The sequence below is a fragment of the Maniola hyperantus genome, chromosome 24 (genome assembly GCF_902806685.2).
Source record: "Maniola hyperantus chromosome 24, iAphHyp1.2, whole genome shotgun sequence".
Lineage (NCBI taxonomy): Eukaryota > Metazoa > Arthropoda > Insecta > Lepidoptera > Nymphalidae > Maniola > Maniola hyperantus.
This window is the reverse complement of record NC_048559.1, coordinates 3,360,854-3,384,430: the sequence shown is the minus strand read 5'-3', so window position 1 is coordinate 3,384,430 and position 23,577 is coordinate 3,360,854. Positions and strand designations below refer to the sequence as shown.

Sequence of the window (23,577 nt, the reverse complement as noted above, 5' to 3'; positions counted from 1 at the left end):
CCGAGACTTTGTCCACATGGACTACACGAACTTCACCCCCATTTTACCCCCCTTAGGGGTAGAATTTTCAAAAACTCTTCCTTAGCACATGTGTATGTCATAGCTATCTCCATGCCAAATTTCAGCCAAATCAATCCAGTAGTTTGAGCTGTGCATTGATAAATCAGTCAGTCAGTCAGTCAGCTTTTCCTTTTATATACATATAGGGAGACTACATCACAAAGGCGAAAGTTAGTATGTGTGTGTATGTTTGTTACTCTTTCACGAAAAAACTACTGGATAGATTTGGCTAAAATTTGGAATGGAGATCGCTTATACCTTGGATTAACACATAGGCTACTTTTCATTCAGTTAAAATCCATGGTTCTTCTGGAATTTTTAAAAACATATAGTCACTTATTATATATACCACAGGCTGCAACCCGAGCAGCCCGCAGTCTCAACCACGCCGCGTCGCGAGTAGAGTCCCTGTGAAAAAGGACTCCGGATGGGCTTGAAACTGGTCAGGCTTACTTTGACTAACCACATGAGTACAGCAGCCACATAAAGAAATTGTAATTTTCATTATCAACCCATACTGATATTATAAATGTGAAAGTGCATCTATTTGTCTGCCAGTTTTTCAAGATCCATCTGATCAACTGATTTTGACAAAATTTGGTACAGAGATATTTTGCTCAGGGATAGATCAAGGCCACTTTGTATTCTGAAAAAACTAAGAGTATCCAGGGAATTTAGACAATGGCCTATTCACAGCCAATAATGAAATTTTCGATATGCATTTTTTATGTACCAGTATTTACATGGTTTAAAAATTCAAACTGCAATTTCTAAACATTGGTATAGTAAATGTGTTGTTAAAAGAGAAAGCCATTTTTGATTTCATGAGAGACTATGTAAAGGATGAATCGCTTACAAAAAATCATCATACGGGAGCTCAAACATGCTTGGCACAAAATGAATGTTCATGCTGGCTTACAGTTACATGTGACTATCTTAAAATTGATCCAAGTACCAGTATCTAATTGATTAAAAGTGATACTTTACCAATCAAGTCAGTTTTACATAGTGACTTTAAAATTCTCAATAGACAATAAACCGATGTAGTGACCAACAATCGTTAAGTTAAATATGAATTATTTACACTAAACTAACTTTCTACGCCAAGTAGGTCAGCGTCCCGTCATTCGGACAAAAACCGCGTGGTGTCGTTCGATTAGTTGGTAGGTTCTAGAAAACTGACGCGGCCAGCGCGATTACCGCCCGTGAGGTTGAAGCGCGGCCAAGCGTCGACAAAGGACATAACGGAGACCTCAGCACTGTCTCATACAAAACGACACACTTCTTATAATACTGGCATTACCACCCGGATGACGCCAACATACTCGCTAATATCTTATCTGAACTCGATCGTTTTAAGACATTAAACTACTATATGACTTTATTGGAGCTCAAATATGATGAAACAAATGAGAAAACTGTGAAACTTACCTATTTTACGCAGAATCCAACAACAAAGAGTAACCAGCCACGCGCTCCAATTACAGTGCACTCACAAATCACGAAAGCACTTGGTACCGAAGCAAATTTTATACACTAAAATGTCAATTTCGCCTAAAGTCAGTTGGAGAAGGAAATCAAACGAAGTTTTCCAGGTTTTCCACGCAATAAACACTTAGCCGGGAAAGCGAACCCCGAATCACCGCCAGCTACGTACAAAATGGCGGATTCGCGTTAAGAAAGTGACGCGGTGACGCGCTGACAAAAGCATAGATAATAAAAGTATATATTTGGTCTATGACTTTAAGAGGAGTGACGGGTAACTTTAGAAACGTGTCAAATATGTGCAATAGAAACGAGTAACATTGATATTGTAGCAGGTACAAAACTGCTTCCTACAAAATGTATGGTTTTATTAATTAAATAATTAAGAAAACAACAGAATTCTACAGAATCTAACAGAAAAACATATTATGAAGACAGCCAGATAGTAGAACAGACTAATGTACTGCAAACTTTACATCCCGTCGCCAAAGAGCCCGTAAGATCTCATGTGCTCATGATACTCTACCTCATGGACATCCGAGGTAGAGCATTATATGCTATAAAAACTCAGAAGAATCTCGAATGAGGTGTTATAAGTGTGTTTACGCTTTACGAGAGCTGCTTCTTTCTCTTTTTAATCGCATCTTGATTCTTGAACATGAAACTGACGCCTGACGTGCACCCTCCGTGCGCCTGACGGGCCACAGATGGGCCACAGTGCTCAGAATCTGTCATAACACTTTTGTTTACAAAGGGTGACAGAGGCAAGTTGGGCAACTATAGGCCGATTAGTCTTATGTCCAATATTTGCAAAGTTTTTACTAAAGTGCTCTTGAACAGAATGAACAGAATGAAACACGCTGGATGACTAGCAACCATGCGAAAAAGCTGGCTTTAGGAAAAATAGACCACGGTGGACCATATTCAGGTAGTGACTCAATTGACAGAGAAGGCAAATGAATACGACTTAAAGATGTAACTAGTTAACTAGGTATATTTGTATTTTATCGACTACAAAAAACTTCGACTTAATCGATAGGAATAGAATATGGTCGTCATTACTAGAACAAGGTGTCTCTCAAAGTTACATAAATATTATAATCAAAAGTGTATATTCTAGATGCCGGGCAAGAATTTTATTAGACTGGAAAGAGACTGGAGGGAGCTGAATTTCAAATCAATAGAGGCACCAGACAAGGAGACACATCATCACCGAAAACACTACAGTCCTAGAAAGCATTTTTAGAAACCTGGACTGGTATATGCATTTTACGCTTTTAAGTGTACCAATGTTATCCATTTTACCGTGCAACCATAGACTCTTCATTCTTGGCGTCTCCGTGACAAGACACTGTTTTGACAATTTGACATTTTTGACAAATAAATTATAAAATCATCCATTTGCTTTTGTCAGGAAAAATCAGAAAAATTTAATCATTTTCTTGAAATTTTTGCGATTTACTCATTGTGGAGCCGAATTATTTCATTATCAAAATACTGAATTGAATAGAAACTTGTTCATGGTCTATGATTTTGCTAAATAGGATGTGGTAGTTGAATGACTATTGAAGTATTGACTATAGTCAACAAAAAATCAGCTGAGTTTTGTTTTCATTATTGAGGGTGGCTGCTTGGAAGCGATACCTTGAGGGAATTTTGAGGTAGTGACACAAATTGCCTACAATGAACGAAATAAAATCACTGGAACACGCCACTTTGAAGGTGAGTGAAGAATATTTTCTATTTACGATCAATAAAAACTAAATCTGCAAACATGTTCTTGTCTATTTGAAGATAGCTTCCATTTTAGTGACGCACTTCGTTGCTTCGTTCAATTATTGCTCATTTAAGTCATTATTAAGTAATAAAGTTTTGCAGAAGCCTAGATTAAGCAATAGGTAAGTGCTTACTTGATTGATCTCAATATGCAAGTGGCTATTTCATAATTATGGTATTGTACTTAACACAAGTTAAAAGTTAACAGATACATATATCTCGACTCTAGTATCATAAGGTCGGATGTGGATTTTTGCTACTTTTCAGGAGAGCCAAAACAAAAATGCTAGTGAAATCGGGTCATAATTTCTAAACTACTAGAGATACAATTTCAGTTGTTTTTGTAATATTTAACACTTAACTGTACCTATCATTAACCATTACTAGAAATACTTTATCATTAATAAATAAAATATAAACTCACAATTTCTTCAAAATGGACGATATGCGACTTTATGCTGGTAATATCCGTAACTGTGCTAAAAAATTGTGTGCATAAGTTGTAAACCGACTTTATGGCTGCAATTTTTACTATTACAAATTTGAAATAAAAGTCGGATCTATTACTTAATATTTCATAATACGTCTTAACTGATTATACATAAGTAATATTCGGACAAAAGATCACAGTAGTTATCTCACAAAAAACATTTAGGAGTTTTGTGAGATAGCAACAATGTACCTATCTGATTTTTCTGAAACTGATTAGTTAGATCTGAAACATAATAATTGCATTCGCCCGATAGTCTGACCATTGCATCCGTGTAAACCTTGTGTCTTCTGAATGAATGAAAATAACATTTACAAATTCACAAATAAAGCCCATTAATTAAAAACAACGGCCAAAAATTGAAAAAAAAATTACAAAGTAATTAGAAACCTACAGTGGGCCAAACATTTTTTGTGGAATTGCATACATGACGGTTACATCAATATAGAAATCTAAAACATGCCAACATAGCCTGATTTTCCTTATAATGATTAGGTACGTAAAGTAAGAATGGGGGTCAGCAGGTACCTACTGCAAAAGTTGGTTATATTTTACAGTGGATAATGGTTTCTCATTATGTCGTATATTGGGCGAAAGCGGGGAAGAATTTTTAAGTTTATATGTACCTATAACATACTAATGAAATACAAAAAAGTCTTTAAAGTAAGTAGTTTTAATAAAAAATTAACACCCAGCATTATTGCGTTAGTTGTAGCCAGGTAATATATTCTGAAATCTGAAAATCCCCGCCGTTCTTATTTTTTTTTTGATATAACAAACGGTCTATCACCTTTGTAAAGGGATGTGGTCTTTAAAAATATGTTGTAGTGCCAAATCAAACTTATCAAAAAGTTTTGTTTCCTTCGCATGTTCATGTAAACTGTGACCAATCTCTTAGTTTAGTAATCTGCATTGTTTTCAGCTGTTCCCTTTTTTTCTATTTGTGCATGGATTATATCTTACTCCACGTAGGTACATGTTGCATTTTAGCATAAAGCTTGTGATTTATCCTTGGACGATCTAACCTAAGGACGCGCCTCGCATGATTATTCCCCTCTGTCAATAGTAATGGATTTTTAATCCACTGCGTTTATAAACACTGTTTGCGGAATCGATTTTATCATTGTCAGAATCGTTTTCGATGTGTGACGACGTCTTACACGCTGGGTGAAAAATGCCTGTTTGTGCCGTTAGTGAGTGCAAGAACAAATCAAACACATCAAATTTACAAAAAGATGGAATTTCATTTCATAAGTAAGTATTTTTGGTGTAATAAACGCTTTCTATAAATTTAATTACATAAATTATTATAATAAAATAACAATCGAGAACTTTACCGATTCAGTAATTGAGTACGTAATAATTCGGTAGAAACGAGTCACACTCCTCACGAGACTATATTTTGTTTTTTCTAAACAATTGCAACCCTCGATATATACAAATTAGGTTAAAATTTGAATACGCGTGAACAGCATGAAATTACGTAGTAGTAAAAATAACACTAGTCTCGTGGGAAGTGCGGTATACTATAGACGGAGAGCCAGCGCTCAAAAAACTGTTTGAATTTACTAAGGCTAATTTTTTGCGCATACTGACCAGCTCTGTCCCCATATTCTGCTGACTAACCATTACAACTTTTATTTATATGCAATATACAAGTTATATAACAATTTTCAGCCTTAGTAAATTCATTTTATTACCTCGCAGGTACGACACCTTTGATAGCGCACCTGAGTCACTGTTCTCAGGTTCACTTGACTGACCGCAGTATGTTTGTGTACGCAACCATTCTAATGAACTATATAAAAATTAGCCTTAGTAAATTCAAACAGTATTTTGGGTCCTGGCTCTCCGTCTATAGTATACCGCACTCCCCACGAGACTATAGTGTTATTTTTACAAAATTTTTCAGTATTAGATTTAATTGCATAGGACATAAGGTTCGATTTTTAAGAATCATGTGATAGTGATTGCGGTTCGATTATCGATATCGATGAAAACATTTTCTTTATTATTAACGACTAAATTACCGTCTTCAAGTCAAGTAAAGAATAGTTATTATTAATTACCACAATTTTTTCGCTACCTATACTTGTAATAAAACTGGTCGATTTCTGTGATTTCACGTACTTAATACATTTAAAAAAATATTAAAGCAACGCAATTTTAGTGATAGGCGCGAAACGGGGTAGGGTGTCTCTGAACTGGGTAATATGTAGCTAAAAGGTGTACCTTTCTCAAGGATGAGGATTAGGTAATAATTTATCATAATCGTTTTATTTTTACAGATTTCGATATTTTTACAGAGAGAATCGCCAAGAATATACATAACATTAACCTAATGGTAAATAATGACGTGTTAAAAATAGAAGAGGCCACCGTGTGTGTTTACTAATTTATTTTCATAGTATCATATCTGTCTTATGGAATATTGCTGTGGGGTAAAAGCGCCTGCCGCTTATTGAGAAAATTTTTGCATTGCTAATTTGTAAGGGCAATACGTGTAATATTTAATAACTTACATTTAATTTTTTTGGACAAAGAGTACACCATATTGGAATTACCATGTAAACCCAATGCGCAATAAATAAATGATTGATTGGAAAGAAAGAAACATTTTATTGATTGATATACCTACTAATTATGTTTGGTAGGCTTTTGCGCGGTCAGGTTTATTTTGTATTATATAATAATATAAGTCATTAACTTGGACGATCTAACCTAGATTAGAACGTCCAAGGTCATTAATAAGCACATTTTCACTATCGAAATTTTAAATGAAAATTTCGTTATATAAAAAAATACAAAAGATTAAAAATGATATAAAATAAGTAAAAAAGTATGTGCATATTTTTTAAATATATATTTTTCTTATTTTTACGTTGCATTATTAGTTTTTGGGATAATTACCTATTAAGTGAGGTGAATGTATGCAAGAATACGCTACGCTGACCAAACACTGGTTTTAAGTAATTAAATACGAGTAATAAATTCTTACTTCTACTTTTGTTTCTGAAAAACTATCGATATATTTTAAAATATCGATACGGTAGCATCGCAAATCAATTTGACTGTCTTACACTCGTAATGTCTTTGTATGTTGATGTAAATAACTTATTAGTGTGCGTAAAATGTAGTAGTGTTGAAGATTTAGATATGTGTGTGTTAATAATGACACAAAACTTTGTTAAGTGAGTGTGTCAAGTTGTCTATGTAGTGTTTCCTCGTCCCGCACCAAAAGTGACAGAAATTTTTATTCGTAATATTAGGCGCGTTACAAGTCCATAGGTTAGATCGTCCAAGGATTTATCACTTTTTAGTGTGGCAATCCTTATAATAATCATAAGTAAGCCATAACGATTATCATGCTCCGATAATGACCGACACAATTTTCAGACCACAAAGTCAATTCTTCAACAATTTCGAGAATACTTTGTTTCTTCTCTAGTAGATTAATGAAATAAGACAAGATACTGTTTTATTCCTTCCGCTGCAGCTGATGTTTTCAGACCACATTAAAGTAGCAACACTGCTGGTAGCATCATGAATCGTTTTTAAGGTGCAGAAACTACGCAGGTATAAGGATTTACTGTTAGTCAAATCCGGCATTGCCACTTTTTTAATAAAAAAAATTTTAAAAATTCCATTGCTTCTGTTTCGACTTTTTTGAAAATTCCATTGCTTCTGTTTCGACTGTTCTTTTTAACAGATACTTTTTTAAACTGTTTCTTTCGTGTTTTAGTTAAGTTTTTTTATTTTTTTACTTTCACTTTTATTAGTTGTTTAATTAATAAATTAATTTATACTACATTTATATTTAAATTAACATAATCTAAAGCTTCCTATAATTAGGTATGTTTCGTTAGAATCACTATCATCACATATTGTAGGTGACTTATAATTTCTGCTCTCGATTAATATGAAATTCGGTCGATTATAAGACGGGTAAAGAAGAAAAAAATTGATTAGGTACTCTAATTTTTCAAGGCTACCTTAAAAACTAGGGCAATAAATTTTTGAACTGATGATTTGAACTATGATTCATAAAAAACACCATAAATGCACGGTTTTTTGCTTAGTGGGGTATTATTATAATAAAGTTTTAGATTTCCATGGTGTGATTTTTGTGGTCCTAAAAGATTTTCTAGTCTACATTTTCATAATGTCTTCAGCTTTATTCTGGCTCCTTACTTTTTTCCCGCAGTTTAGTCCAAAATTTTGGTGAAATAGGATGGATCTCCTACCTATTAATCACATCAACTTTAATGTAGTCACAAACAAAAAGCTTTATTTCAACTTACTTCCATGAATTTTATTGCAAAATTATTTATATATTGGAGGGTCGATATTGAAAGAGTTCTTACTGTCTATAGACTCCGTGAAAAGAAACGTATGAGTTTTACTCTACGGAAGGTAGCCATCTTTATTTTAGTTGTCAGAGTTGGACTTTGACACGCACGAATTTTGTTGTCGTTCACAATTTTCTCTCGCGTTAAATTAATTAAGTATCAGATTATAGCTTAGCTAATTATTATTCTTTGAGATAGGTAGGTAGTTTCTTAATCGTGATATTTAATTCGGTGATTGTGATATAGTTAGAACAGTAATTGTTCGATGCTAATGTACATTGTGTTAAATCGTAACATCTAGTGCCATCCGGTGACTTTGTCTGCAAAGCACTATTAATAATGTTCGCGTAGTTGTTTGACGAATATGGAATACTAATTAATGGTGAATATTAGAGTAATTCGTGAGTTAACGTTTGGCTCAGTGGATAGATTATTAAAAGGACATCCGTTAAGGTTATTTCTGCAGACGCTAGTGATTTAGAGTGTAATTGGAGATATACCGGCAGTTGAGATAATGATTAGTTTGAAGTGATAGTTTAGTGTGATAGTAACTTGAAGTTAACTTTGATAGTAGGTACCCGCTTTAGAATCGTATAACCCGGTTGGTAAAGAATCATTGATGACTCTCGTGTAATGTTGAAATGGATTAGACAATGAGTTGCCCATGAGATCGAATAGCTTACATTCTACCTGGTTTCTGTTGTGATCGCTTATTTGGGTGGATATAGTAGTCGTGGCGCGTGTGGCGCACGATGCTATGGTGTTCTGTATGCAGATGTGCACAGAGTGGAGAAGGTAGAGCTATTGCGATATTCTGAATTAGTAATGAGAAGTCAATTATAAGATCTGGTTTAGATCGTAAGAGAGTCGATGCAATGATCCTTTTAAGAGCGTTCATGAAGTTGTGATTGATTACCTTGAGATGATTAGATAACGGAGTAGGTCGTGACTTGATTGAGAGGTTGCAATAGCAATTGCGCCCTAATCACACGATGTAGTGTTTAGCTTAGGTTAGCTAGTTTAGAGTGAGGTGAGGGGTCGCTGTGAGGGGTGGTTGGAGGCGACCATAGGTAGGGTTAGGTTAGGGTGATCTGGTTGTGTTACGTTGATGGTTTCCATGTGCGATACGTTACTGAGAACTATTTGTAAAGAACATGGATTAAAGTACCTACTTATTAATTACTACCTTCTGATGTCGGCTAAAGATGAATAATAATTATCAGCCATCCTCCTGTTCTCCGACATCAGAAGTGGGATACACGATTTATGCCCACATTTTCGAAAATCATTGCAACACTAGCTTTGTTTAAAAAAAAAAAAAAAAGTTACAAGATTTTTTTTTTTTTTTTTTATTTATTTGTGCAAGACATGTTTTCAATTTTAATACCCACACGTGGTCTTTCTTGAAAAGCTTGATTTACTTTTGTGTGTTTTGAATAAAAAGAGAAAGAAAGAAGGATTATTTTGTGTAGAGATGCGCTAAGGAGTGGTGAAAGTGGCCGTGATTTAATGGAGTTAAACTCAAAACTCGAATCATTTATTCAAAATAGTTAAGTTTAGTTAATTTACAATTTTGACTGTCAGTTGTTGGAGTTATGTGGTATGGTGGTGATGGTGAATTGTGTAAGCTTGGAGCTAAGGCTACGAGGGTTCCAAACTACTTGGTTTCCTTACTAAATGGTTATAGCATTGGGAGTGTGATGTCCCAGCACGGTTGTCATCTAATTTAATAGCTAGTGGTCTGATGTTTTCAGCTGCTGAGATTGACTATCTAGCACTCTCAGATCATGATGCTACTTGGGCATTGGCAGTAAGGGTTGAAAAAAAAGTGCGATATAGGTCTGCATGGTCTTAATATGGGAGGGACTACAACGGGGATAATACGAAATAATTTTATTCATGAAATTTATCTAGTCCCTTACATTTTCGAATATTCGGAAAGCGTCGGCGAGGCATTTGATTCCTTTCATGATGTTGTATAACTTTTCTATGTGCTGTGTTTACCCTTTAAGAAGGTGAAAATGGATAATTGTAATAATAAAACGGTATGGTTGACTGAAGGGATTTTTGGTATAATAGAGTCACCGAGTGACACTGAAGCTGGGCTAAGATGAGATGAGGACTGGCTCTGTAGAGGAGTGCGCTATTCGCCTATGCAGTGTATTTGCAGACATAGTGAATCAGTCGTTTGAATAAGGGGTTTTAGGGGTTGCTAGGCAACTTAAAAATTTCTATAGTTACCATTCCTGTAGCCCGTGTTAAAAAAAAAAGGCGATTGATGTGGCACCGTACTATAACATTGGTGCCAATATTAGCGGGAATGATTGGAAAGGTAATGGTGAAACGTCTCAAAAAAAAATTCGATGCCAATGGTGTGCTCGTGGATGAACGATTTGGTTTTTGCAATGACAGCTCCACTGTTGAGGATTGTTTCTGTTTAAGTGGAATAGATAATGATAGCCTGAATAACAGGGTACCTATTGCTATTATTTTTCAGGATGTGACTAAGGCTTTTGACTTTGTGAATGATAAAATATTATTGGATAAATTAGATGGATATTGTGTTGAAAGAAGAGCTTATGAATGGATAGAGTCGTATTTGAATGGACCGAAAATGTGCGCTGGGATTGCTAGAATGAAAAATAATACCAAAGGGTGTACGGATCTCCACTGGAATGTGATAAGCGAGGGGTACCTCAGACTGTATGGTATGTGTGGTGTATTAGAATCCTTCCGTTTGAACTGACTTCAAAAACGGAGGAGGTTTTTAAATTCGCCGGAATATTTGTTTTTTTTTTGTAACTTGTATTGGTGACATTACGATAGCGACCACTGTTCGTTGTGTATTGTTTGCAGATGATAGAATAATGTTGAAGGAATGTAGGAATGGGAATTGAACGGCGCTTTGGAGGATAATTAATTGAATTAGTAATAATGACTTGGAAGTGCGCTTAAATAAAACTAAAATGATGCAGTTCATGATCATGCGACGATGGAGAGGGTTGATGAGTTAAAGTTTTTGGGAATAATTTGCGACAGGAACTCTAATTTGAGGGTGCACATTAGGTGTGTGTGCTGAATTGGACGAATTTGTGTATGCGTGGGGACGTCTGGTGCAGATGATATAATTGAATGCGGCTTTGGGTGCATCCCACGGATGTGTATCATCCGTGTTGTCGTATGGATTGACATTGTAGGGTAATTACGTTGATGCTAAAAGGGCATTTCGACTTCAAAGGAAGTGCATAACGACTGTCTGTGTTATGGGTCTGTTCGATTGCTGTATGCCGTTATAAAAAAAATGGGGGTCCTTCCACTGTGATGCATAGAGGATATGGGCGTATTTATTAGGAGATGTCAAAAATATTTCCAACGAGATTATGAGGTAAGGATGAGTGGGTCGGTTGGATGCACGAACGAGCTATGCATTTCAGAATGTCACAGTGGTACATGCATGAAAAGCGTTTGCGCTATGGCTGTAAAAAAAAATGAACAATAAGCTGCCGATTGACCTCAAAAGGATGAGTTTGGATGTGTATAAGGAAGAGCTTAGTGAATTGCTTTTGGAAAAGTGCTATTGCGACGTTAAAGAATATTTGATTTATAAAAATGGGTTGTCTAAACGGCGAGGTGGCCATTTAGATGATAAACGGCGAGGTGGCTGTTTTGAAAAAAAAGGGGGTTATCTAAAAGGCGAGGTGGCCATTTAGATAATAAACGGCGAGGTGGCTGTTTTGAAAAAAAAGGGAGTTGTCTAAAAGGCGAGGTGGCCATTTAGATAATAAACGGCGAGGTGGCTGTTTTGAAAAAAAGGGAGTTGTCTAAAAGGCGAGGTGGCCATTTAGATGATAAACGGCGAGGTGGCTGTTCCGATGATGGATGGACGGCGGCGTGGCCGTTTCAGCTGAGGGGAGTTAGCTTGGTGTATAGTGTGGTGGGTGTTTGGAACAGGTGATAGGATCAGTAGCGGGGTACTGCTGGAGTTCGGGTTTTATGAGACATAATTATGAGCGGTGAGTCTATTATGGCAAATGGTGCAGTGTGTTTTAGAAGTTGCTACTATGGATAAAGTTGGGCTATGCTTTGGTTGTGTCATGCTTGTTTTATTTGTAATGGTTGTGATATGCATGCTTTAGAATATGTGGTTTGTGTGCTTGTGCTGATTGTCAGGATGAACGAGCGGATGTTCTGACGTTTATAAAATGTTTGTGCTTGATACATACTAGCGCCCGAGGACGGTCGCATGTCAGAATGGCCGTATTGGAGGGTCGATATTGAAAGAGTTCTTACTGTCTATAGACTCCGTGAAAAGAAACGTATGAGTTTTACTCTACGGAAGGTAGCCATCTTTATTTTAGTTGTCAGAGTTGGACTTTGACACGCACGAATTTTGTTGTCGTTCACAATTTTCTCTCGCGTTAAATTAATTAAGTATCAGATTATAGCTTAGCTAATTATTATTCTTTGAGATAGGTAGGTAGTTTCTTAATCGTGATATTTAATTCGGTGATTGTGATATAGTTAGAACAGTAATTGTTCGATGCTAATGTACATTGTGTTAAATCGTAACATCTAGTGCCATCCGGTGACTTTGTCTGCAAAGCACTATTAATAATGTTCGCGTAGTTGTTTGACGAATATGGAATACTAATTAATGGTGAATATTAGAGTAATTCGTGAGTTAACGTTTGGCTCAGTGGATAGATTATTAAAAGGACATCCGTTAAGGTTATTTCTGCAGACGCTAGTGATTTAGAGTGTAATTGGAGATATACCGGCAGTTGAGATAATGATTAGTTTGAAGTGATAGTTTAGTGTGATAGTAACTTGAAGTTAACTTTGATAGTAGGTACCCGCTTTAGAATCGTATAACCCGGTTGGTAAAGAATCATTGATGACTCTCGTGTAATGTTGAAATGGATTAGACAATGAGTTGCCCATGAGATCGAATAGCTTACATTCTACCTGGTTTCTGTTGTGATCGCTTATTTGGGTGGATATAGTAGTCGTGGCGCGTGTGGCGCACGATGCTATGGTGTTCTGTATGCAGATGTGCACAGAGTGGAGAAGGTAGAGCTATTGCGATATTCTGAATTAGTAATGAGAAGTCAATTATAAGATCTGGTTTAGATCGTAAGAGAGTCGATGCAATGATCCTTTTAAGAGCGTTCATGAAGTTGTGATTGATTACCTTGAGATGATTAGATAACGGAGTAGGTCGTGACTTGATTGAGAGGTTGCAATAGCAATTGCGCCCTAATCACACGATGTAGTGTTTAGCTTAGGTTAGCTAGTTTAGAGTGAGGTGAGGGGTCGCTGTGAGGGGTGGTTGGAGGCGACCATAGGTAGGGTTAGGTTAGGGTGATCTGGTTGTGTTACGTTGATGGTTTCCATGTGCGATACGTTACTGAGAACTATTTGTAAAGAACATGGATTAAAGTACCTACTTATTAATTACTACCTTCTGATGTCGGCTAAAGATGAATAATAATTATCAGCCATCCTCCTGTTCTCCGACATATATTACAAGGCAAAAAGTCTTAAATGATTCACAGTCCAAATATTAATACAAAAAATTCGAAGCATAACATCTGTTGTGATTTTACCTAACAAAATTATTACATATTTTAGAAGCAGAAGTGCGTAACTGCAGTACCAGCTAGTATTACAAATAAACTAATTTCGTAGCATAATGGTCGAACTCAAAATACATCTATCATTTTTCTCCATTGCTTTGGTGCATACATACGCAAGTCAAAAAATATAATTATGGTTCTCCAAATTTTTAGAATGTGTTCAGATACGACATTATGCATGTATTTATCTTTGCAACGAAAAGAGATAGAAATACTGGTGTCAGCTTGGCAGAAAGAGCCCGAAATGCTCATTACCTTTATGTAAAAAAGTGAGTTTGGTCGGAAGTACACATCCGACCTTATGATACTAGAGTCGAGATATATATATATTGTAGTGAAGTAATCTGACATTTTAGGGATTCTAAGATGATATTGTTTCCATAACTACCTCCGGAGGTTTGTCCATGTTAAAATATAATATCTTCTTCTAAATATATAAAAGGAAAAGCTAACTGACTGACTGACTGGTCTATCAACACACAGCTCAATCTACTGGACAGATCAGGCTAAAATTTGGCATGCGGATAGCTATTATGACGTAGACATCTGTTAAGAAAATATTTTTTGAAAATTCAATCCTTAGGGATTAGGTAAAACAGGGGGTTGAAATTTGTGTAGTCCACATGGATAAAGTCGTGGGCATAAGCTATTCCTTCGTATAATAAACACTAAATCCAGGTACCCTATGAAGTGTTCAACAAGCGTTACCGCAATGCTCAAAGGGTGCTGGATGTAGAAGCAAGACAAGTGGCCTCATCTGTAAGTGACATTGATGCTGCTACGAAGAAAGGTGCTACGACTGGCGAGATTGACTCATTACTTGGTGGAATGGTAAGTGACATAATCATTACCCGTATTATAAATGCGAAAGTGTGTTTATATGTTTGTCCTTCAATCACGTCGCAACGGAGCAACAGATCGACGTGATTTTTTGGCACCCATGCAAAAAAATTAAAAATCTAAAAACCTTGAATTTGTGGATACATCACAAGAAAAAAACTAAAATGTGTTCATGAACAAATATTGCTATTTTCAACTTTCAAAGTAAGTTTACTATACCAAGTGAGGTATCATATGAAAGGGCTTTACTTGTACATTCTAAAACAGATTTTTATTTATTTTAGGCATAATAGTTTTTGATTTATCGTGCAAAATGTCGATAAAATATGACTGTAGTACGGAGACCTCAGTGCGCGAGTCTTACTCGCATTTAGCCGGTTTTTTTTATCATGTGAAAGTGGCTTAGCAACAAACTTATTATTTTCAACTGCCAGGTAGAGAAGTTAACAACAATGAAGCGCAAAGCATCTGAGGCGATAACAGAGGAGGTGCAAGCCGCATTTGTGTGCAAGAAACGCTTGGAACACCTCAAGGAGCAGGCGGATTCGCTAGCAGACCCTACCGCACCACAGGCTAAGGTTTACAGCTATAGTGTGGGCAATTCCGTTGTATACAATCTCTAAACTAAACTAAAATGGCACATCTAAATCTATTGCTATCCCTATCATAATGTTGCTTGCGGAAAAGGATAGCAGTAGATTTCAACCTGTTAATTTAGTTTAGTTTAGAGATTGTGTACAAGAGAATTGGCACCAATTATTTCTTACTACGACTATAAATTATAGCAATAATACCTCAATAGCTCAACAGTTGAGGAGCAGACTGAATTCCGAAAGATCAGCGGTTCAAACCCTACCCTTTGCACTATTGTTGTACTGCTAACATTCTTTTTTCAAATTCTTAAAAAAAAATCAAAATTTAAAAAAAAACCTAACATCTAGATTGTTGTCTATATCTTTAGATCTAGCGGTTTGAGTTGTACCATTGATATTACAATAAGTTAGTTGTTTTATCTGAATCAGTAGTAGGCATTTCTCACAATATTGATTGTGTTGATTTAAGTTTTTTTTATCATGTAAGCAAGTCTCAAATTTTTTAAATTAAGTAGTAGTAACTTTACTTTTTAGTTAGGCTTGGACTTTATTTCAATAAGACCAAGTAGTTAGTGCGATAGTGTAGTCTAAAGTGGAGCATGCCTGCCTAGACGGTGCCTATTCACTCTTCTTTTGAAGGTAGCGATATTACAGCTAGCAGGGAAAATGCTGGGCTATACTGAGTTTGCAACCTATTGTTTAGTGTAAACTAAAATGATATATTGTCTAAATCTATTGCTATCCCTTTCATAATGTTGCTTGCGGAATAGGATAGCACTAGATTTAGACCTGTTAATTTAGTTTAGTTTAGAGATTGTGTACAAGAGAATCGGCCCCAATATCATTGTATATATACCTATAGTCGACGCATTTTAAACTGAGTCGTCGAGTTATCTGTCTGTTTCGCTCGCACTTACCTACGACCTATAACTGCGAGCGAAACAGGGATAACTCGACGACTCAGTTTAAAATGCGTCGACTGTAGCAGTAATAAAAACAATAAAGCATATTAAGCATATTAAAATGGAAGCTTCATTCTGTATAAGTTTTGTTTGCATTGTTTTTAGACACAAATGAATCAATGGCGTAGCGTGCGTTTGGACAGGATGCTCGTGGACTATTTCCTACGTAACGGCTACTACGATTCAGCCAACAAGTTGGCAGACAAGCGCGACCTTAGAGATCTCACTAATGTTGGTAAGTAGTCTTGTAGAATGTGGCGATTTTCATATAGGTACAGATTATGAATGACGTCTCGTACTCGTCTCGACGATGATGTTCTCGTACGAAAAAGGATTATGTACAGCGATCACACACTTCAAGCCTGAGTCCGTAGTAACTTACAATGATGTTACTATACTTTATCCACGGAAAGAAGTTAGAATAGGGCTATCTCTGCAACGTAAACCCATACAAATGTCAGAGAAGAAAATATCACCAGGTGTTATAGTGCTCGGCAAACAACTTGGACCTGAAGCAGCGTAATGGGAGAAAGTTAGCGAATCCGGGAAGCGAAAATCGCGTGCACCCGCGCCGACTGATCAACCAATCCCGTGCGCCCGCCATTCGCCAGCCAATCACGCCAATGCTCAAGTTGTTTGCCGGCCACTGTAGCCATTTTGAGGCACCAACCAATTACGAAATTGTTTTCGAATGTTTTTTGAAAACATGTTTGTGATTGGTTGGTAACTCAAAATGGTTTACATTACCTCTATTGTTGTCTAGGCTCTTTTTACCTGATGGCAACGTATTGACGCCTTGTTTGATTAATTTTATAAGATATCTACGCGGCGGCGGCAGAAGTGGAGGCGGAGTTGTCCGCTCGCCGCACCGCTCGGTGTCTTCAGTGGTGCGCCGACAACCGCTCCAAGCTGCGCAAACTCAACTCCACCATGGAGTTCAAGATACGCATCCAGGTATTGCTCGTTCGTGACAATGGGGAACCACACTACAAAATCTAAGTAAGAAACTATGAAGATGACAGCTTGCATTGGTTGAACTTTTTGTGGCGCCCTCTGAGATCAGTCTTGCCTGTGGATCCCCATTCTTGGCCACTCAAGGCCCCGTACGCTAGGTCAGAAAGGTAACAAATTAACGCAACCCCACATAGGTCCAACTTAAAATATTTCGGATTTCAATCCCGTCCCTTGATCTTCAAAAGCAAAAGTTAAAACATTCTTACCAGAAAGAAAAATCCCTATTAACTGAGCAGTGCATATTGTTGCCCATATGAGTGAGCAAAACAGAGTATAAGGTACTGGTGCTGATTCTTAGTGCAATTAAATCTTAGAGTATTCACATCTTTTACGTATCAATGTAATAAGAAAATTAGAGACAAGCCTAATTTAATTTAGAACTGTCAAACCTCGTAACTTAGGTCAGTCGTGACCCTATTGTTTAAATTTAGTCTTTAAATTTTAAATTAATTTTCTGTCCCTTTTTAGCAATATTAAAAAGAAAAAGATGCAAATACTCTAAATTTTGATTAGAGAAAGACATCAGAATCGACGCCACTATGTATAATATGTAAAGCTTGACTTTCTGTAGGATGACCCACAATACTTCAAGGCTTTTTTCGTTCTTGCAGGAGTTCATAGAGTTGGTTCGCGAAGATCGTCGCCTGGAGGCGGTGCGCTACGCCAAGAAGCATTTCTCCACATACGAAGACGGCCAGCTCGACGACATACAACATTGCATGGGAATGCTCGCATTTCCTAAGGACACTGGTATGTTTGTATTCATTATTTATTGGAAAAGGTTGTGCTTTTTAGGGTTCCGTAGTAAACAAAGAACCCTTATAATTTCGCCATGTCCGTCCGTCCGCCCGTCCTCGGTTTATCTCAGAGACTATTAGTGCTAGAAATCTGTAATTTTACATGGGTATAAATGTTAATCACGCTGACAATGTGGTGAAATAAAATTGTGATAAATATTTTTTTAGGGTAGCTCCCCTACATGTGAAGTGGGGATGAATTTTTTTTGTCGTCTACCCCATAGTGTGGGGTATCGTTGAATAGATCTTTTACAAATACTGTGGGTGTGGGAATCATTTTTCGATGATGTACCTTCTAATTTTTAATTTTAATCGTCTGCCTGGAATTAGGTTTTTATAAATCCCGTGGGAACTCTTTGATTTTCCGGGATAAAAAGTACCGGTTTGACGTGATTTTTTGCATGGGTATAGATAAAGACCTGGAAAGTGACAAAGGCTACTTTTAATCCCAGAAAATCGAATAGTTCGCACGGGATTTTTAAAAACCCAATTCCACGCGGACGAAGTCGCGGGCATCAGCTAATTTATAATAAGGGTACTGATATTTTTATAATTTTTTTAGTGTTTTACTTACACTTCAAGGAAATTACTAAATAATTTTAAATACATATCAAAAATTGCGTAACTGGCAGGAATCGAACCTGCATCTTCTGGGTTCGCGCCCGATGCCTTTACCACTAGGTCTCCGTTTAGTTATTAAGGGTACTGATTTATTTTATTTGCAGAGGTGGAGCCGTACCGCTCGCTGCTGGGCGGCTGGCGCTGGGGCGCGCTGGTGGCGCAGTTCCGCTGGGAGCACGCGCGCCTGCTGCACCCCGCGCGCTTGCCGGCCCTGCCCGTGGCGCTGCAGCTCGGCCTCGCTGCGTTGAACACGCCATATCCTTTGCTAATAGTGTGCACATTCAATATTATAAAAGCGAATGTGTGTTTGTTTGTTGGTTTGTCCTTCAATCATATCACAACGGATCGACGTGATTTTTTGCATAGGTATAGTTAAAGACCTGGAGAAGTGATTGTGTGAATTGAAAATTAAAGAGTTCCCGTGATCCCGAACTCTTTGATTGACCCCACGGAGTTCATAAAAACACCATGTGGTTTTTATAAACCTGTATCCACGCACCAAATAGCGACATCAAAGTCAAAGTCAATTTATTCAGAATAGGTAACATGTTATTCTTACTAATGATCAAAATTGTTAATTTGTAAGATGATAAGGTAGTTGTGATAATTATTAATTACGTAACTTAAAACTAAATCTATGAGGGTTCCAAACGCGCCCAAGTCTGAGGAGCCTACAACAAACTCAGCCGGCTATTCTTTTTATTATCACCACTTTAAAAAAATCACTTAAACTTATAAGAACTATCACAATGTTTCATCGTCTTGTGCATCATTTAGTTTTTAACCGACTTCGAAAAAGGAGGTGGTTCTCAATTCGCCCCGTTTTTTTTTTAATGTATGTTCACCGATTTTTTCTAGGTTTCTGGACTGATTTGCAAAATTTTTTTTAATTGATAGGGATTTTTTATTTTCAGTGGTGGTCCCATAAAAATTTTCACCAAACGCTTCATTTTTACGAATGTAGGGGATAGTTTTGATGCATTTAGGATATCCGCACAATATTCTCGCAGACAATGGCTATCAATTCACATCTTAAATTCTTTAACACAACAACACTCAGTGTTACGTGGAGAGCACGCAAGTGTCCGCGTGCCCGGCGTGCCAGCCGCCGCTGAACGCGCTGGCGCGGCTGTTGCCGCACGCGCACTGCTCGCACTCGCGCCTCGTGTGCCGCATCTCGCGCCTGCCGCTCAACGAGCACAACCAGCCCATGGTGCTGCCCAACGGGCAAGTCTACGGCGAGAAGGTATAAACCTAGTTTTCTTCCTCTTTGTACAGTCATCATCATCATCATGATCAACCCATCACCGGCTCACTACAGAGCACGGGTCTCCTCTCATAGTGAGAAGAGTTTTAGCCATAGTCTACCACGCTGGCCATGTGCGGTTACGTAGACTTCACACACCTTTGAGAACATTATGGAGAACTCTCAGGCATGCAGGTTCCTCACGATGTTTTCCTTCACCGTTAAAGCAAGTGATATTTAATTAATTAAAACGCGAAAGCTCCGAAAAGTTAGAGGTGCGTGCCCGGGATCAAACCCCCGACCTCCGATTAGAAGGCGGACGTCCTAACCACTCGGCTATCACAGCTTTATACAGTGGCCGGCAACAATTAATGTACATCGACCTTTAGAGATAGCACGCACCACGGTAAATTTCCGCACGTTTTTTCCCGCAAAATCTGTGAACTATAGAACTACATTCTTAGAAGTGCGCGCACTGCAGGATTATTTCCGCAGCGGATTTTGATAGAACAAAATTCATATGTGGTGCGCGCTAGCTCTTAGAAAGAGATATTGTATTGTATAAAACGGGAACATACCACGATTAATTAGGCGATTTTTTACGCGAGGTCCCGTCGTGAGCACGACTCATGCAACTGAGTCTGGATATCAGCAGTTAAAATGGTAGCAGGCTGACTTAGAAGGGGTTTGCCGGTTTTTATTACAACCATACCTACCCCTTATCGGTTTCTAACTACAATCGTACCGGAATGGTAAATCGCTAGGCGGAACGGCTTTGCCGGTAGGGTGGTAACTAGGCCGTAGCCTCTCACCAAACCCTTGCAATTAATCAGTACCCTTATTATAAATGCGAAAGTGTGTTTGTTTGTTGGTTTGTCCTCCAATCACGTCGCAACGGTGCAACGGATTAACGTGATTTTTTGCATGGGTATAGTCAAAGACCTGGAGAGAGACATAGGCTACTTTTTACAAACGAGTTCCCACGGGATTTTTTAAAAGCTTAATCCATGCGAACGAAGTCGCAGGCATCAGCTAGTCATAATATAATGATAGGAGTTCTCTTGCTATATCCAGTTCTTAAGTTTGCAATTCCGCAAAAAAAAAGAAAACGAAGGTCAAAAATTTCTGTACTAAACGTTTATTTTATTTTTATTTCAGGCCCTGAAGGAAATGATGAAGGAACACGGATCGATCATATGCCCAAAGACAAACGAAGTGTTCTGTATGAAACGCGTAGAGAAAGTTTACGTCATGTAAAGCATACACAACACAAGAAATACCTAATTATGTATTTATGTCGCCACGTTTTTGTCAAATATTTTATCTTTTTATGAATAAAATCCATTGTGATACGAAAACGGGTAAAAAAAATGTAAAAAGTTTTAGTCAACACTCTCCATTTTAATTTATTTTAATAATACGATTTTATGGAACGTTTTATATGGGCAACTAGACAATACTAAGGCACTGGACCTCTACTAATACAACGCTGAACATGTTTTTGAAGCAACTTGATTTTCGTCATTTTCACGTTGAACCTCGTTACCAGTATACTGTTTAACAATGTCCATTACCGCGGTGGTGTTTGAAATTGATGGCGTGCTTATAGAAAAGAGCCGATTGACATTTTGTTTTTTAGGGTGCCGTAACTCAAAAGGAAAAACGGAACCCTTATTGAATTACTTTGTTGTCTGTCTGTCGGTCTGTCATGAAACCTACACGGTACTTCCCGTAGACCTAGAATCCTGAAATTTGCCAGGTTTACATCACACAAAAAAAATTATGGTCATGAACTAAAAATTAGTATTTTCAATTTTCGAAGTAAGATAACTATATCAAGTGAGGTATCATATAAAAGGGCTGCACCTGTGCATTCTAAAACAGATTTTTATTTATTTTTATGCATCATAGGTTTTGAATTATCGTGCAAAATGTCGAAAAAATATAACTGTAGTACGGAACCCTCGTTGCGCGAGCCTGACTCGCACTTGGCCGGTTTTTTAATAATGAAGCAACTTCCGAGCAAGTGGGAGGAAAGCAATTTCTTCGTCGATGTTACAAAAACGGACGACATAAATGTTAGTGTGTTAGTTATACTCGTGTCCATATTTGTATTAAGTATTTAAGATTTTTTTGCTGTTTTAAACTTATTTCGGTCTACGTTATTGTCGCTGTTTTACTGTAAAACATTTAGTGATTGCTCAAGTTTTGCCTCGTTATTTAACGCATTTCCGATACACTTATAAGGTTTTGATATATTCTTCTTCTTAATTTGCTTTATGGCTTTCAGTTTTTGATATATTATAGCAACTTAAAGTCGCGATCTGTCAACATGACGGCAGCCTGTCAATTGCGGAAAACCTGTATCAATCACTATTACAATTGCAATTGTTGTGGTTGGGTGAATTTATGGTATTCATGTTGCAACAATGCATTGTAGCCAATAGTGAGCGAGCATTCCAATCAGAGGTAATTGCGATCGTGACATTTTAGCTGTTGCAATAGAAAAAGCTGCGTGAATCATTGCTACAATGTCAATAATTGTTGTGATTGACTAAGGTCACAATTAAGAACAAAAGGTCACAAGTAAGACAGTACATTTTGGCCATGCATGGAATGACGTCTCGCGACTCATACGCCATTGCTTTTGTTATGTAGCCTTTTAATTATATTTTCAAAAGTTACAAAACATATCTTACCTATTGATTACATTAAATCAAAGAAAAATATTTTCAGACGTTTTACACTAAAGGCAATAATAAAACCAGGTAATTAATTTGTAAATACTACTTATGTAAAATATTTTTATTGTATTTATAAATTAACTACATTGATAAAACTGAATCTCTTTGATCTCTAATGGCCAGCGAGGGCCTTCGTTATTTTGTAAAAACTGAAAGTTTCTCTGTAAAACTTGTCCATATTGTTCCATAATGGAAAAGAAAAGATGGAATCACACTTTGAGCCTGATGCTCATTCTAATGCTACCCGATTAAGCTAAATACGAATATTCAATACAACTCAGTGTAATGATTCCGAGATTTTGGGTCATAAAAATAATACGGGTTCATTTCCATGTCCATGTTTTAAAAGAAATAAACAACATCACAGTGTAGTTGATTTAGTTTTATTTGCATTCTCAAAATGTATGGGAAAATGTAAGCGTTCGTATCTTATTCCATGTAATTTTTAAAGAATAAACAGTAATCACGTACTATTTGTATTTCTAATTAAATTCAACTAATTCGTTTGACCCAGCAACATTTGACATTTCGGCTTTGTAGAGCGTTGTCTCTGTCTCTCATATACGACGTTTTGTTGGTCTCAATGACAGGGACAACGCTCTACAAATCTGCTATCTCCTTCTAAATGTACATTACTTTCTGGCGCGTACTGTACTAGGTACCCACCGGTGCAGTGGGTACATGGGAAATTCATATTTACCCGTGCACAGACTGCGTTGGGATTGGAATTACTCACGTGTTTAGTCGACGTTAGCCCGACTAGTTTCGAACCCATCCGGGGTCGTTTTTCAAAAAAACCTAAACAGGGGGGGAGGGGGGCAGTCAAAACCGCGGCGCGTGCGCGAACGGACTCCCTTGAAAAAGGACCCCGGATGGGTTCGAAACTAGTCGGGCTAACGTCGACTAAACACGTGAGTAGAGCCGGAACAGATATTATTTAGAATAGAAATCACTCACGGTAGTT

General features: G+C 37.3%; 2 protein-coding genes across 3 annotated transcripts in view; one reads left to right on the top strand and one right to left on the bottom strand.

The window, feature by feature from the left end:
- The window catches only part of CtBP (C-terminal binding protein), a 117,483-nt gene extending 115,739 nt beyond the window's left edge, over positions 1 to 1,744 (bottom strand). Inside the window, exon 1 of the mRNA XM_034981356.2 lies at positions 1,492 to 1,744. The gene's annotated coding sequence lies outside the window, so the exon portion shown is untranslated. The remainder of the gene's footprint in view (positions 1 to 1,491) is intronic.
- Positions 1,745 to 2,929: 1,185 nt separating this feature from the next.
- On the top strand, positions 2,930 to 23,083 carry Kaz (E3 ubiquitin-protein transferase Katazuke). Of its 2 annotated transcripts, none has more exons than XM_034981358.2 (9): positions 2,930 to 3,267; positions 14,475 to 14,627; positions 15,071 to 15,214; positions 16,297 to 16,426; positions 17,009 to 17,145; positions 17,817 to 17,955; positions 18,728 to 18,878; positions 19,680 to 19,869; positions 21,028 to 23,083. In XM_034981358.2, exons 1-9 carry the CDS (start codon positions 3,229 to 3,231, stop codon positions 21,124 to 21,126), a joined length of 1,182 nt encoding a protein of 393 aa, XP_034837249.1. In that variant the 5' UTR covers positions 2,930 to 3,228; the 3' UTR covers positions 21,127 to 23,083. The 2 variants fall into 2 exon arrangements, with proteins under 2 accessions (XP_034837249.1, XP_069363076.1); XM_069506975.1 differs by having other exon boundaries at positions 18,728 to 18,888; positions 19,690 to 19,869.
- The last annotated feature ends 494 nt before the right edge of the window (positions 23,084 to 23,577 follow it).

Excerpts from the sequence above, each read along its gene's own strand:
- Kaz (XM_034981358.2), top strand. The coding sequence starts at position 3,229 with ATGAACGAAATAAAATCACTGGAACACGCCACTTTGAAG. Across the intron at positions 3,268-14,474 it reads TGGAACACGCCACTTTGAAG|GTACCCTATGAAGTGTTCAA; the intron begins GTGAGTGAAGAA and ends CACTAAATCCAG. Across the intron at positions 16,427-17,008 it reads TAGAGATCTCACTAATGTTG|ATATCTACGCGGCGGCGGCA; the intron begins GTAAGTAGTCTT and ends TAATTTTATAAG.